The sequence below is a fragment of the Enhydra lutris genome, unplaced genomic scaffold (genome assembly GCF_002288905.1).
Source record: "Enhydra lutris kenyoni isolate GAN:26980312 unplaced genomic scaffold, ASM228890v2 scaffoldscaffold1, whole genome shotgun sequence".
In the NCBI taxonomy this organism is placed as follows: domain Eukaryota; kingdom Metazoa; phylum Chordata; class Mammalia; order Carnivora; family Mustelidae; genus Enhydra; species Enhydra lutris.
The window spans coordinates 38,385,468-38,402,508 of NW_019154085.1; the positions used below are offsets into that span (position 1 = coordinate 38,385,468).

Sequence of the window (17,041 nt, forward strand, 5' to 3'; positions counted from 1 at the left end):
TCTTTTAAAAAAAAAAGGAAGAAAAAGCATAAAGCTCTAGAAGTAAAAACACAGAAAAATGAATTTTGACAACTGAGTCTCTTTCAAAAGCTAACACATACTAGCACTTACGACAGGACAATGGTCTACCATTAATCATTCTAACAACACGGGATGAGAAAGGTCCATCTCTTCTGCCCCTCTTGAGGTATCACCAAGGACTTTACAGAACTGCCCAGTGTCACAGTCAGGCAGCGCTGGCACCAGGCTCCAGAGTCCCCGCTCCTAACACTTCGCCCTCCCAGAGGTTGGTCATTTGTAGCCCAAGCCAATCTTGGGGCTTAAAGACTCTCTGAGCCTAGACACTGGTTTACCAATCATCCCTATTCAAGATGGGGCCCATCTGGATTTGATACTTCGAATTAGGATTCTTCTAGAGCTACTCTGGAGTCTTCCTAATGGTCATTTGCAGACCTGTATGGTCGAATCTGCTTTACAACCTGAGGCCCTTTGTATCTAAAAAGTCAGTACTCCTCCCAAGCCCTGTTCCCCAATGATCCTCCTAGAATCTTTCCCATAATTAGTGGGTAAGACCCAGCAATGGAGATTATTAAATTAAGACTTCTACATCAGTAACTCAGTCCTGATGACCCGTGGCGCAATCACTGTGATGCTATCGTGAACTTGTTCAGGTTCCGTGCGAGAGGCAATGTGAACAGAACCACGAAGGATGCGAGAGGGAAGGAAAGACATTCCTGGCAAGAAAAAAATGTGCTGGGGTAAAAAAGTAAAAATTAAAGTTAAAAATAAACTCAGGAAAAGAAGTCACCTGGGGCAGAGGTCTTGCAGTTTTATGAAGAAGAAATGCACATGTAAACATCTGAAGAACTGTATCTCTGAGCAAGAGGCACGGTCAGGGTGGATTCAAAAGAGCGTGCCAATTTCTTATCCCAGCAGCCAAGGCCTCCACTTCATCTCCCTCTGCCCCATCGCTTCTGCTACTCGCCACAAAGCCCAATCCTTTGCTCGACCCACAGCCTTTGGTCCCCTAGTTCTTCTACTCTCTTCCATCAGTCGAACTCTATGAACCTGCTCACACGCTCCTAGGACGGTAGGACTTGTGTCCTTTGTACCTCTGTCCTGTGCTGCACACACACCCCCGCCACTACACTGTAATCCTCTGACTGCAGGAACTCTGCCATAACCTGGATCCCTAGTACATGGTCGACTTCCTAGGTCACAATGACTTGAAGTTTTACTTTTGATGACTAAATACTCTCAAATTAACTTTTCAAAAGTCTTAACGAGATGAAAATGCCTAAGAAAAATCAAACTCATATTAAAATTCCTTGGATAACCGCAGGTGATACTGCAGATTGTTAGTGGTTGTACTCTACCTCACATTTTATAGACAAGAAAACTGATGGGCAGAGTGACTGGCTATTATAATCAGTGTAATAGAAGATTTGGAAATTTTAGGTCTTTACGAGTTTTAGAAGTCTAAACATTCTCAAGTTTTGTCTTAAAAATATTGAGGGGAAAGAGGGAGGAAAAGTACCCTCAAGAGTTTTTCACAGTTAAAATACAGAGAAAAACCATTATTTGAAATCTCTTGAGGGCCGGTCCAGGCTGTTTAATATAAAAGTGCCTTAAAAGAAAGAAATGACAAAGGTTAGAAAGTAAGTAAAAACGTATTTTTTCTCCACAGCCAACAAGACTGTCCAACACAGGTGATCCAACTACAGCTCTGGTCCACTTCCTGTTTTTGTACCATCTGCAAGCTAACAGTGGTTTTTACAATTTCCATGGTTGCAAAATCTTGAATATCATCTTACCACATGTGAAAATTAGATGGAACTTCAAATTTCATTGACAATAAAATTTTGTTGGAACACGGCCAGGCCCATTCACGTAAGTATCGTCTCCGGCCACTTTCCTGCTTGTACAACAAAGGCAAAATGCAGTGGTCGTGATGGGCAGTGTAGGGCCCGCAGCCCCTGCATGTTTTACTATCCAGCCCTTTAAGCCTCCCAAACCTGGGTTCTGCAATAATCCTACATGATCTATTAAAGTTATTAGAACTAAAAATTATCAAAGTCACGGAAAATAAGGTGAAGATATAAAAATCAACTGTATTTCTACAAACTAAGAGCAACCAGAAAATAAGAAGAGTATCATCTTCAACATCCTTACAAAGCAAGAAATATTTGGGGAGAATTTTAACAAAATGCGCACATGAAAGACCTCTAGACTTGTTAATAAGTGAAACTGAGAGAGATAAAAAGACCTAAACAAATGGAAGTCTACACGGTGTTCATGACCGCCAAGATTCAACACTAATACATGTCAATTTTCTCCCCAAACTGACCAAAATTCAACATAATCCCTATCAATATCCTGGGAGACCTTCTGTAGACGCTGACAAGCTGATTCTAAAATTTACATGGAAATACTAGGGACTGAGAAATAACCACAACTTTGACAAAGAAAAACAAAGTTGGAGGACTCACACTATCTGACTTCAAGACTAACTATAAAGATACAGTAATCAAGACAGTATAGAAAAACAAAAAAGAACAGAAAATCCAGAAATAGATCCAAATATTCACAATCGACTCATTTTCAAAAAGGAGCCAAAGTCATTCAATATGGGAGAAATATGCCTTCTCAAACAAATGGTGCTAGAAAAATGAAATAGCCTATCTTTAGAAAAAAGGAAAAATACCCTTAATCCCTTACTTTATGCTATATATAACTAAAAATGGATTACAGACCTAAGTATAAGAGCCAAAACTCTAAAATTTCTAGAGAAACACATGGGGGGAAATCTCTGAAAACCAAGGGTGAGGAGAAAATTTCCTGGGATTAAAAAAAGCACAGACCAGGGGGGAAAAAAACTGATAAACTGGATTTCAACAAAATTAGAAATGTCTGCTCTTCCAAAGACATTTCATAAAGTACTTATAGCCAGAGTAATAACTTAATCATAAAACACGATGCTGGAAATGTGGATGGACACTTCTCCAGAGACGATATATGAATGGCCAGTAAACCAAATGGGAATGATAAATCAGAAAAATGCAAACAGAACATAGTAAGATACTACTGTAAACCCACCAAAATACCCCAAATTAAAAAAAACTAGACCCGAGAGTTGGTGAGCATGGGAAGCCACTGAAACTCACAAGCTTCATCACTGGCGGGAATAGGAAATGGCAAAGCTACTTGGAAAACAGTTTGTGATGTTGCTCACAAAGTAAAAATGGATCTTATTAAGTAGCTCAGCAATTCATCCCTGAAGAATTTACCTAAGAGAAATAAAAAGTGTCTATCCAAAGACTTGTACCCAATGTTCACAGCAGCATCATTCACACGTGTCAAAAACTGGAAACTAAAATGTCTATCACCTGGTGATGAAACATTTCCTGAAATATCTATATGACAGTCTCTTACTATTCGTGATAAAAGGAAATATACAGATACATGCAATAATCTGGATGACTCTCGAAAGCATTGTACTAAGTGACAGAAGAGTAACACAAACTGCTACATACCTACTAGGACACTGTAAGAAAAGACAGAACTGCAAGACAAAAAAAGACCGATGGTTGCCTGGGGGCAAGAGGCAGGGGGAGGGGCGAATGGCAAAGTGACCTAGGAGAACAGTTTGGGGTGATGGAATGTTCTCTTGATGTTGATGTGGTAATGGTTTCAGACTGAATACATTCGGACATCAGAATCTGTACGACTAGAATTGTACATGTTGTAAGTGTACATTTATTATACAGGTTAGATCTGTTATTTTTTTAAAAGCAGTTCAAACATTTTGAAAGGTACGCTTAACACACCCTTTCACTTTATCAACCTAAGAATTACACAAACATTTGCTCTTATGCAGGAAAAAAACATCTTAATCTTGGAAACTGGAGGGTTTCCGCCTTCCAGGATCATCCGACACAGAGCAAATGTCCAATTTCTAGATTAATTTCCCAATTGTCTTTTAGAATTTCAGAGGACCAACAAAGTCTTACTGAAGGCACAAATGAAGTCGAAAACCAACCACACTGGTAAGCTCACCTCATTCTCATACTGGATCTCTAACATGGCCCGGGAGCTACCCAGATCCTGCATCACAGACTCCGCTTGCTTCAGCAGCTCCTCTCTGTTCACAGTACGCTGAAAAACAAAGCACATATGTGAGGAAACAATGCTCGTGTTACACTTTATTGTAATAAACAGCTGGCGTTTCTTGGAGTGCAAAAAAACCCGAACCGTTAAAATACTATTTTGCATTTATCTGAGAGAGAGCCCACGAAACAGTGTGCATGCGTCTGCTTGAGTGGGGCAATGGGCAGAGGGCGAGGAAGAAGGGCAGAGAATCTCAAGTGGACTCCATGCCCAGCATGGAGTGGTGTGGGGCTTGATCCCACGACCCTGAGATCATGACCCCCACCAAAACCAAGAGTCGGATGCTGAGCTGGCTGAGCCACTGGAGCACCCCAAGACCATTTCTAGAAAAGCATATGTCAGGAAAGGTTAAGAAGCAACTGTGTTGCTACGAATGCGGACAACAAAGCTACAAGTTAAGTCTAAGTATTATCTTGAGCCCACTACACGTTGAGAAAATTTCAGGTGGAGAAGAAAGGCTCTCTGTAACCTTGCCAGACACCAGTGCAAGTTAGGGCTGCAGCTACATGGCCTCTCCCTGGGCACAGTTACAATTACATCATGGAGAGATCGGTGTGGCAGTGGCAGGTGAGACAGGTGAGCTGAAACCTCCCGGCCCCAACCTGCAGAGATCTTAAAAACATCTACTAAACTGTACAAACTTACAAACATCTACTAACGAGATTCATGGGGACGAGACACGTCCTGCTAGATTTCCAAATCTACCAACATTGCCACTGACACAATCCTAGTGATACAAATAAAGACAGAAATAGCAAGGCTTTGCAAAACAAACAAAAAGTATAAGGTAATTTTTGTTTTGCTTCTCATTCCTTCTAACTCTTTTCATGTCATTACTAGTGGCTCTCATGAGTCTTGGAGTTACAGGTTTTCAAAAGACACACTTGAATAAGAATCCTCAGCAAGAAAAGAGAAAGATGAACAGAGACATCAGAAGCAAAAGGCAGTGGCGTCACAAATGGAGGATGGGGTCGCCGCTGGAATGGCTCACGGTGGAGTGGTCAGAGCTCTGAGTGTGGAGCCAAGGTGAGAAGCCCAGGAAGCGGAGGTCAGCAACTAGGGGCAACTAGGCACAAGCCAGGAATCCCATCAAGAATCCTGTTTCGGTCACCTCTGACCAGAGTGATGTGTGAAGGAACTAAAGTGCACCTGGTTAATTCTACCTACTGCATACGGATCAAGTATAAAAGGGAGGCTATAGTGTGAGTTCCTAAACTAAAAAGAAAAAGCCTTGGTGGGAGAAGACAGGACTCTTTCTTGGCATGAGAGTCATGGCAACTAAGAAAAAAGAACTGGAGAAATTACTTCAGAAATGGGAAAAAAGGACTCTTAACAGTGGGATGAAAAAGAATCACAGAGAGCCGGGTTCCAAGACTTGACAGGAAACCCTGGCTGCTCCAGAGAAGACAGACAAGCAGAGGGACGGCAGTGACCGTGTGACCACAGGCACTGCTCCCACGCGCCGCAGCTCCAGCATTCCCGTTAGTGGCAAAAGCTCGGTGCGGTCTACCTTTACGTATTGGGGGGAGAAACTTACTTTTTTCCTATCCAATCTAGGTGCAACTCTGCTATCTTGAGAATCAGACTGGTTGATTTCTGGGTTGGTATCAAGTAATCTTTGCATTGCTCGGTCCCGATCAAATGCAGTTACATAAAAAAGCATTTGCCGGGTATCAAAAGGGAAGAAAAATGGGCTGTAAAAAGATGAGACACAGATTATCTGAGTTAGAATCACAAACCATACAAACACTACATTAGAAACAACTTGTTACTATGATACAGAGGAAAAACTGTAAGAGAACCAATAAAAACGGTCTTGGCAAACTAATTTGGAAGAATTTTCATAACTCTTGTATGAAATTTCTAAGGGATCAGTAATGCATTAAAAGTAGCTTTTTGCTGTGAAATAATGAAATTCAACTATTAAAAATCCTATACTTTAAATCAGATCTATTGAAGATTATCTTTAATCTACCCAAAGACTTTCAGGAAGTATGACTTGACTAGCAAAACCCTGATTTTAAAATATGATCACTGCTTCATGACACTGCCAAGCCATCCCCATACCACGTATACACAAATACTAATGATGGCATTACTAGCTCCTGATCTTCCTCCAGCTCTGGCATTTCTAAGTCACTCAAACCTACCAAACAGCCATGCTGATTTCCAGAGAAGGAACCCTACAGGGACAAAGGTCCTACTGCTGCCTCTTGATGTAGGATTTTGGAAGTTCTTGACACAGAGCTGCTAAAAACACTTCCTGTGGTGATGCCAATATTCAACGTCTGTTCTAATATGGGCAGCCACATAAGGATGTGGCTGATGTGACTAAAATCTAATTTCTAATTTACTTAATTTTCACTGATCTAAATGTAAACAGATGTATGTGGCTACTGACTACTGTATTGATCGGTGGTACAGTTCTATGGTCTCTGAGAATGTTAAGTCTGGATGCAAACAGGCTCAGAAAATCAACCAACTATGTACCTTTGGAGTCCACCTTTACGAAGACAGAGGATTTTAATCTCTTTAAATATCCTTGCATACTTTTCTATTTCATATATTTAGACAGTATGTACTGTCACAAGTAGACCTTGTATTCGCCCCAGCTACAGACAGCGACACTAAATATTAAGCAAGCTGTGATCAAATATGATGTTACTTAAACACATTTAAGTAGGTCCAGTGAAGACTGTTTTTGTGACAAAATATATTAAGACCAATGCAACAATAACACACTCCCAAGATACCACTTCAGAAATCATCATCTTACCAGGTTTTTCCTAGTTCAGTAAGCCATGTTGGGATGTTTCCTGTCATGATTACTAAAGGATCTTGAAGCTGCCTATTTGCTTTTGCTGTCAACTTACTGTTAATGAATTCACTAGTTGGAATAATCTCCTTGCACATTGCATTCTGTAAAATGTTGAAAATAAATAAATAAATAAATAAAGTAAGTCTGCATGTAGTAAAACATTAGGGTTATATCCACTAACTCTTTATCTTCAAAAATGTATGCAGAGGGCCTGGATTTCACCTGGTTCCCAACATATGATATACAGCTCCTCACTCAAGTGTCTCAACCTAAATGACAACTTTTACCATGCAGATCTCAAATACCACAACCCCTACAGGCCACTAGTACAATCCAATCATTGAGGTGGCAGCTAATGTTTTGTGTGAGGCCAATTCCGTCATTCTTCCCTATTATCAACTTAAGACAAATGAACTTTTGCTTAAATGTACTGAAAGAATTTTTCTATCAGTTCTATAAATAAATAAATAAATCCACATCGTTCTTCATTTTGTAGCCTAACTTAATAAAGTTACAGCCAGGAAGAACACTAATCGAAGATGTAGGCCAGCCACAGAAATTGCGGGAGAAGCTCCCACTGGTGAGTATGTTATATCTCACTGGACTATGATCCCCCTACATTGAACGGAATCCTTATGGCTGTCCCTAGTACAACAAACACTCATCAACCACTAGACAGAAAAAGCCATCAACCAACAGGTAACATGCCACGCACTACACACAATGAGAAACTCCATAAGCAGTCCACATTACTCACATCATACAAGTAATACCAGTATCGACTGATGGCATGTAAAACTCTTAAAAGAAGAATCACATCTAATGATGGGTCTTCAAAAGTTATATTTTCAGGTGGCGTGGATATGAGGTAAACTTCTAAAGGATTTGATACCGATGGGCACACTCCATCTAGAGGGCAAAAGATCAAAGGTAAGGTTTGACCCAAGTTAGAAAGGCTGTGCCAGTGGAGCCGGTGTCCTCTTATCCCCCGAAAATAGTAAGCACAAGCTGTGAAGATCTACTGTTTGGTATCCTATCAGAGTATTGATAGCTTGAACATTTTCCCCTTTATCTTACACATACATCATACAAGCTTATGAAAATTTTGCTTTCCTCCCATATCCAAATAAACTGTAAAGGAGAAAAACGGACTCATTTCCCATTTCTTCTTTTCAACAGAAGAAACAACTAACAATAAAACAGCCACAGAGAATAATAAAGACAGAATGTTTAAATTTAAGTTTAGTTTTATACAAATTTCCTGGATTTTTAAATTTTTATAATCACCTTAAAATGACCATGTAAAACAGACAAATATTCCCAATTGTAAATCTGATAGGAGATTTGGCTATTTAATCTGAGGCCGAGGATAGGACAGACTGAGAGTTTCCAAGGGGATCTACAATTCTTAGATTTCACTGAGTAATAGCTTGGGCAGGGGGCAGGGGCTCAAACTGTTGCCATTTACTTTTACCAAACAAAGGAATTAAAAATCACCACACTATTGCTATCATTAAAAAAAGGGGCAATTTTTAACACCAAAAACACAGACACAGAAAAACTCAAAATAAAAATCCTTTACAACAGAACTTAAGTTTTATGAAAAGAAAACAAAACATTGTTATAATGCCCTTATTTCTGAGGACCAAAAAAAAAAAAAAATCCAGTAGCTGACACCATTTTGTTTGGAACTCCTGGATAGAGATGGTCTCCAAGAAGGACCCTGAGCCGAATGTTAAAACACTGCTACCCTCACAGAAATGGGGGGCGGGGGTGGGTGAGCACTCGGAGACTGGAAGCGTGATAGCTTCCATACTACAAAAGGAAAGAGATCAACTGGGAGGTGCGACTCCATTCTGCAGTCATTACACTACCTGGCAGAACTTTTCATTCCTTCTGTAATTGTTAGATTGTAACAAATGACAAAAATGGAGGGCCTGCCTGATCACCATCAGTCTCTTCTTTAGTAAATGTGTTCTACTAACGAAATTTGTTTTAGCCTTCATGAAAACATAAATTTGTCATGAGAACAGTATGAGTTCTTCCCAATTTTCTTCCAAAATTTAATTTTACAGGTACTTAATTTTTCATTTGTGGTAAATTCATTTTTTCTGTATCATATCTAAGGGTTTCACTGCCAGATATAAATCATTCCTTTAAAACTTCCACAACAAGAAACCTTCTGCCCCGTGGCAATTTGTTTTCCCCTCCCATGGACCAACTTACCATGCCATAACTCATCGTGCTTTTTTGCATTTCTAGGCGATGTTTTTGTTGGAGCTGTTTGGGCTCTTCCTCTTTTACCACCAACACAATCTTTATTACTTTCTTCATCCTCTCTCACGGGTTTGTACCTAAATTGATTGGAGAGTATATAAACTAAATGTCGATTTTAAAAATACAAACTCTTCTACAGGGGCTGAAGTGTGACCCACAGACACCACAGTTACCAGAACTCTGACATCTATCCTGTTTCTCCCTACTTATGGGTTTGGAGAATTACCCAGGCACTGATTCAGGAAACCACCACAAAGAGTCCACTGGCCCAGGAGAGGCCACCTGAGGAACTCCAGGGTTGGTTCAGAGAACAATGACTCTCTGTAGTTTTTTTTTTTTTTTTCTAAAGTGGAGCCCACTACGGGGCTTGAATTAACAACCCTGAGATCAAGACCTGAGCAGAGATCGAGAGTCGGCTGCTTAACCGAATAAGCCACCCAGGTGCCCTGAAGACTGGTTCTCTTTAAATCTAAGTAGAAGGGGCGCCTGGGTGGTTCAGTGGGTTAAAGCCTCTGCCTTCGGCTCAGGTCATGATCTCAGGATCCTGGGATCGAGCCCCGCATCAGGCTCTCTGCTCAGCGGGGAGCTTGCTTCCTCCTCTCTCTCTGCCTGCCTCTCTGCCTACTTGTGATCTCTGTCAAATAAATAAAATCTTAAAAAAAAAAAAAAAAATAATAAATAAATAAATAAATAAATAAATCTGAGTAGAAGACATTCACAAACAATGCAGAAAGCTGCATCCAAATGCCTCTAAGGGCTCAGAGATGCCAAGCTTATTACCTAAAGGAATGTCATCTTCCGAAGAGGTTTTTGTCTTCTTTAAAGACTCGAAATCAATCTAAAAAGTTGACATATACTGTGATTATTGCCCATGAGTACGTTTTCCAGGAGACATAAGGAAGGCAAATACAAACATACACATGTGTGCACATGCATGCATTCATGTACACACAGATAAAATATTTGAAGCAGCTTTTAATAATAAAATGTAGGATTTGGGCCCACTCTCCTTATGTAAGCCAGCCATTACTATGAATTCCAAAACACAGGAACGACATATGGAAGTTGATGACAAAGCAAATGAAGTCAGTTTCGGACTTGCCATATTGTATGAGTCTTTGTCCAAATGCCCGCTCTCCCCAGAGGGTTGCTCTCGTCGTCCGTGGACTCCCGCTCGTCCTCAGCCTGGATACTGAACTGCCGGACTGCCTGATACACGGTCATGTTATACGGCAGCAAATGCTCTCCAATGTAGAACTGTAGCCTGTGCCTTACATTGCCGGAATTTAAGAACTGAGCAGCCTGGATGAAGCAAAAGAAAACCCACTTAAGCTCCAGGCCCTGAACCGTGTGCGCATGACAACACGGTGAGAACAGCACCTTACCAGAGACTCGTCTATTTCCTCGTCAGAGCCATCATCATCACTGTCTTCATCATCTTCTCTTACTCTTCCATACCCTGAAGACCCAAGAAGGGCGTTAAAACTCCTAAGCAATTGTCCGTGGCAAAGAAAAGCCCACGAGTACTGGTTAAACAAACATACTCTTAGAAAAAGTACACACTTAACACTGTGACCTATGAAGCAGAAAAACCTAAGAAAATTGTCACCTATAGAGCAACATTTCTACTGCATTATGTTCCGATACGATAAATGAACTCATCACTGAAGTCAGCCATCAAGCCCTCGGAAGTGTACTACGCTTCCATAGGCTATGTAAAAATGAATGATGGGAACACAAGTTCCCAATGCTAGGTTTTAACAGAAGCAGCCTTAAGCAGGGAAATCGTTCCCACATCCCCTAATAGTCCCAGCCCAATGTACGTACAAACACAAAACACACATCTAGGGAAAGTACCTCTAACTACAAGGTATCTCTCAATAGCTTGTACCAAAGCCAGGGGATCGATCTTGACTGGCCCGCCTTTCCACTGCTTCACATTCGCACAGTCTGGATGTCTTTGTAACTGGCATTTTAACTGATGTGTGTTGAAAAATTTTAAAGCCTGTGATCCTCTGTTGAGAGAAAAGCTCAAGATAATTTGTGAAAAAAAGTTATTCTATTATTTTCAAAATCAAAATACAAACAAAAGACAATACAAACTTCATTTTAAGACACAAAATAAGCACCTACTTACCAGCTATGTAAACAGTCAAGCCAGCAATTCAAGTTACTTACTGAAAGTTTTTATAAAGTAAGGAATAAAAGAGGGTGTGTATGTATGCATATGAAAACGTTAAATTATCATTTTATCGCTATCATACCAGAAACCGATGTGAGCAGAAATCCTCACCACTGAGATTTAACTATTTCTCTAGACTAGAAATTCTTCAACCATTTGAGCCTGCTCACTTCTGCAGTATTTTGCCACAGCCTAACGAAATTCCATGGCTTTAAAAACAAAGGAAAAAGCCCTCTTTTTTGCTTTCAAACAGTTGTTATAAAATTACTTTAAAAACTAACCTTTAAAATTTACTTTGCTACAGTCTTTTGAACGAAGCAGTTTGATAGCTACACAAGTCTAACCTGGTAATGATATTTAATTGCTCGCTTCTGGAAAGGGCTGACAACAGTGAGACACAGACAGGCTAAAAATGCAGTTTATCTGTAAGATTCCATAAGGCATGCAAATAGGAGTATGGAAAAGAATATTCCATTAGACAGGAGATACACACACACACACACACACACACACACACACACACACACACATTTACACACATATATGTAAACATACTTTTTTTTAATATAAATCTAGGTAAAAATGAAAAACTTTATAATTTTCTCAGACACAGATGAAAATGCCCCCATATTTCATAAAATTTTCCAGGACAGGATAATGATCAAAACTGAATACCATATTCTATATTAATATTCAAAGCCAGAAAAAAACCCTAGCCCACACGGATCCCTTCATCTGTCCAATAATGCATCGTTTTAATTCAATAAAAAATTTAAATGTTTTCAAAACACATCAGACTGTATATTTTAAAACTGAACTAGTTTCTTATTTTGTAGGCTTCTAATCATAATATTCCAGAAACCTTGTAACAACCTGAAAATACCATAATGAACTTTTACAGTGAATTCTTCCTATAGCATTTCATGAGTCCAGCAAAACTACTGTATTATGGAAAAAGCAGAAGTTTTAATGAAACAAAAAAACTTCAAAATATACACTTATCTGCTGAAACCCATCAAAGGTATAACCACTTATATCACATTATTACAGAGAATGCAAATATTTTATTATCCCTATCTACAAATTCATGGAGAGAAGCCGTATATATTAAAGTCTATCAATTTAAGGAACACTAAGGCTATTATAGCTCACCAACACAATCAATGGGTTATGTATTTCCAGAACATGTTTAAAATACATGGGGCGATTTTAAAGATAAAAAGTGTTTTTCTTCAGTCATTATAGTCAAATGGTCTTAGAGCAGATGAGGATGTTACCAGACCTCTTGGCACTTTATCTCAACAAAATGAAGCACAGAGTCCAATGGCAAGGGCACACCCAGGCAATGATCCTTACCTGCCTCCTGTCCCATTTCCACTGGGGAAGTCGTGTACTTTCACTGGAAATTGCTCCATCTGGCTGAGGCAGTTGTTCATCTTGTGAACTAATGCCAACAAAGGTGCATTACCCACTGGTTCTACTCTTCCAATGGGCTCTTCTCCAGGAAGCTAAAGTTATAAATAAACCAACAGGTTAAGCAAGGCCTCTTGAAAATGGAACACTCCTCAACAAGAAAATTTAATGGTCAGTTTGACAGAAGAGAACCATGCCTCTATTCTCTTTTGATAGATTTGGTTGGAATGATTATTTCCATCTAAATTATTTCAAAGAGACTCTTTTTTTGTACAGGCCCACAATCCCTTATTCTTAATTCCTAAGTCCAAAAAGGCTTGAAAACACAACTTATTGGCGAAGAGATCTGACTCGGACATGAGGCCCTTTGCAGTCTTTATTTACCTGTACTGAGCAGGAATATCCATATGCTTTCCTGCAAAAACATTCAACGTTCATGGAGTGCCATTTAGAATCCACTGGGAACCAGGCAATGTATACATACCGTACTGTAGAACTCCTGAAACCCATTCAGCTGCATGGAGATTACAGACCTGTACTTAATCTTAAGCATGGTATAAAACTGTATCCAGTACTGCTACACATCTAATGCATCTCAAACAAGTAAGGCTGCATTACAAGCCCAAGTTAAAACAATACAGGAAGTACTCAAATGTTTCACCAACATATAGGAATACAGGAAATGCTCAAATGTTTCACCAACACATAGGAGAATTACCCTTAGTCCTACTACACAGATGATCCAGAGTATGACTTCTTTCAAGTAGTTTTGTAAAAATAGAATGATGTTAAGTCAGTAGTGTCCAAGAATGGTTACATTCTTGCTCTTACCCACTGAGGCTGAAGGAAGTGGAGCCCCTCTGAGCCTTCTGGTTTGCTAATCCAGATTATAAATGGTGATTGCGTACACTCCAATAAAATTGTTAATACTGTACTTTATATGCAAAATGGAAACTTATATGCTCCCTCTCTCATGTCTGTAGCTATTTTACCATATTTCCCTACATGTATATATTGTTGACAACATGTTTAAAAACACATATTGAGAATAAAATACATTCACAATTAAGAGACTATTAATGGTTGGTTTTACCTGAAAAAAAAAAAAAAAAAAAAAAAAGACTCAAGATACAATGGCCATAGAAAGTATAGCACCTATGCCATTAAATCACGATTCTGTTGCTTTACTAGTATATTTGATATATAAAAGACCAAGAAATCCAAATCTAACTGTATCAGAAGCCAGAGACTTGACCTCAATATCTTGACCAGCACCTAAAGGAAATTACTGAGGTGAAAATACACACATCAGTGACCAATGATTCCTACAGGATGACAGAGAAGCATCAGGAGATAACTTACCGGTGAAGAAAAGAATACATGAAGGAATCTCTTTAATCTGATCTCTCTGCTCACAGCATCTTTTTCATTTTTAGATGTCAAATAAAGCAACAGCTGCTTCACGAATCCACTGTGTTGGATTTCAAACGATGAAACATCAGACTCTGAGACTATGCTACGGATTTCTACAAGGCACTCAGCTCCACCATCCACCTGGAAGAGTTGGGAACAGTATTTCTATAATAATATACTGATTAATCTGTACTGATTATTTATATTGACTTAAACTAAATGCACAGTGCACGTTTCCCCCAAAAGGAATTGAATACATTCTCAACATTTTTAAAAAAGAACGTGGGGGGAGTGATGCATTCTTGGTAGAACCTTGGAAACCATGATCTTACACGCAAAGTCAGAAATGTTAGGATTTCATGGAAGAAAACCAGCATCCATACTACTGGCATAAAAAAGCAAAGTCTTGCATTTGGCCAATGTTAAATAAAGAAATAAAGAAATAATAATAAAAGAAATCAAGAGACTAAATAAATAAATAAATGAGACCTAGAATTGAGATGAGAATACAAACTGAGGGATAAAGAGCTAGAATACCACAATGATAAGATAAAACAAGAATATAAAGTATAACCTTAAATTAATACATTTAAAACCTGGATGAAGTGGACAATTCTTGACTACTCGAAGTACTCAAAGTACATTAAAAATGTAAACAGGCTAAGAATCAGATGAAATATAAAAGGCTCATTATCCAATCTCCCTCTCCAAGTACTATCAGATCTGTGTGGTTGAGCGGTTAAGGAGGGTCCCATCAAGTCTAATACCCACAGTTGAGATGTACCTGTGGGACATTTCTCTCAAGTTTCTTTTTTTGTCAAGAAATATTAATGTGACAGATAGCCTGGGTGGCTCAATCAGCTGAGCCTCTGACTCCTGATCTGGGCTCACACCATAATCTCAGGTTCGTGAGAATGGGTTCCCCGTTGGGCTCCACGCTCAGAGCAGTCTGCTTGAGATTTGCTGGCCCTCTGGCCCTGTCCCTCCCCCAACTCATATGCATGTGCTCTCTAAATAAATGCTTTTAAAAAGGGGGGGGGATGAGAAGAGAAGAAAGTCAAAGATGAGATTCCTAGTATAGTTAATGATAAAATAATGAAGCACAAAAGTCAATGGACAAGTTACAGCTAAGTCAGTGCTAAAGGTACATGTCTGGTGAAAAAGCTCATCTAGGACAACAAAATTCATGGAAAATCAGAGTCATCAAGGAAAGGAAAGGAAGACAGAAGAGATGCTGGAAAAGATGACGAAGGACCAACACGGCGCAGCCCATGTGGTACCTGGAGGTTGAGTTGTTCAGTTGCAGCACAAAGTCTCTGAAGGACATTCAGCGCAGGGTTGCTTCCATCCATGTTCTCAGAACTAAAATAACGCTCTACAAATTTATGCGCCTGTTCCTTAATCCAACCTTTAATTTTTTCTCTGCAAGAAGGAAAAACAAGGTATTAAATTCAGTCTCCGTGTATAGAAAGGATTTCAATTATAACTCCACATCAAAGGCAAAGAGCTGCTACATTTAAAACCCTTTTCTACCTATGCTTCTAAAATTCAGATGAATCAAATTAAGTGTCATTTTCAAAATGGGTTAAGGTATAGTAGAGAAATGCTCATGTACTTAAACTATAATTCAGATCATTACATGAAGAATATACAAAAAGTTCTAACTTCTTGGGAACTCTACCCCTAAGTGTTTGCCTGAAAGCAACTCTACACGGCTGCTTCATTAGGTACAGACATACCTGCTTTGTCCTTTATCCTGTTCCTTGGAGAGCTAAACTGAAGAACTACAGACCAGGAACATGCACCTGTGCTATTAGCTGAGACCTGGCTATTTAAATTACAAATTCTGATGGCTTTAGATATACATTTGCTTATTTTCTTAGTAACCAAAATTGGGAAAACAACCAAACAAATTCACCCGCCCCTCCTCCCCAAAAAGCCTATCTCTTAACCCAGTGGCATTTGATTTTTAAAAATTTCTTCTTTGCGGAGGAAGTAATCCTTGTCAGTGTTCAACCAGAGCCAAAAAAAACTAAATAAAACAACTCAGAAGGGCTGAAAAAAATATTTTTTTTCAAAGCCACATACTGAAAAGATAAAAAATTAAAAAACAAAAAACAAACAAAACAAAAACAGCTGAAGACTGGTATGTGAAAAAGTTTAGCTGACACAATTCTAAATAGCTTAGAACAAGCCTCCACTCTAGGGTTCTTAAGTTCCACTGTAAAGGGTAGAGGAAAGAAGGGTATCATAGAAGGGGGAGTCTGTGTGTGTGCACACAAAATACGTCAGCTTTCCCTTGTCTAGAACAAAACTAAAGAATAGGTTCCATGGGGAACATAATTTATTTGGTTTTGAACATATGTTAACTCCCAACCACAAATGTCGAAATGGTTTTAAAGTGTGACTGAATTTAGGAAAAAGCCAGAGTTCAAAAACTAAGAATCTGCTCCATTCTTGAGCAATGCCATTTCTGAGCATAAATTGAAAGGCTGTGTCCATGTTTCATCTCCACGTAGTAAATGTGCTGACTGCAAGAACGGGGAGTTTCACTAATCTCAGAACAAAAGTAATAGAGAATTCCCCCACTTCACCTATTATTGGATATGGTGTCCTTTGAGGCGGCCCTGGCAAGACCACTAACTCCCGCAGTTCGTGCTGGTTCAATGTTGTTGCTGTTGGACTGTGCGCTTAACCTTCCCCACGTTTTTGGGTTCAAGCTTGCCAGGAAAGACGACTTAGGTGACTGAGTAGTGGTAGGGCTTTTAGCT

At 39.3% G+C, this 17,041-nt stretch overlaps 1 protein-coding gene across 17 annotated transcripts in view; it reads right to left on the reverse strand.

Annotated features, from left to right (window-relative positions):
* The window catches only part of LOC111142430 (thyroid hormone receptor interactor 12), a 138,158-nt gene that overhangs the window by 12,694 nt on the left and 108,423 nt on the right, over positions 1-17,041 (reverse strand). For 12 of the 17 annotated variants that reach the window (XM_022495631.1, XM_022495607.1, XM_022495552.1 and 9 more), the window contains 12 exons: positions 16,865-17,039; positions 15,551-15,692; positions 14,220-14,411; positions 12,801-12,952; positions 11,120-11,292; positions 10,648-10,721; positions 10,365-10,564; positions 9,212-9,339; positions 7,743-7,894; positions 6,944-7,086; positions 5,705-5,861; positions 4,057-4,155 (listed from right to left, as the gene is read on the reverse strand). In XM_022495631.1, coding sequence (XP_022351339.1) covers positions 4,057-4,155; positions 5,705-5,861; positions 6,944-7,086; positions 7,743-7,894; positions 9,212-9,339; positions 10,365-10,564; positions 10,648-10,721; positions 11,120-11,292; positions 12,801-12,952; positions 14,220-14,411; positions 15,551-15,692; positions 16,865-17,039 — 1,787 coding nt within the window. The remainder of the gene's footprint in view (positions 1-4,056; positions 4,156-5,704; positions 5,862-6,943; positions 7,087-7,742; positions 7,895-9,211; positions 9,340-10,364; positions 10,565-10,647; positions 10,722-11,119; positions 11,293-12,800; positions 12,953-14,219; positions 14,412-15,550; positions 15,693-16,864; positions 17,040-17,041) is intronic. The other 5 variants (XM_022495640.1, XM_022495599.1, XM_022495590.1 and 2 more) reach the window with 1 other exon arrangement.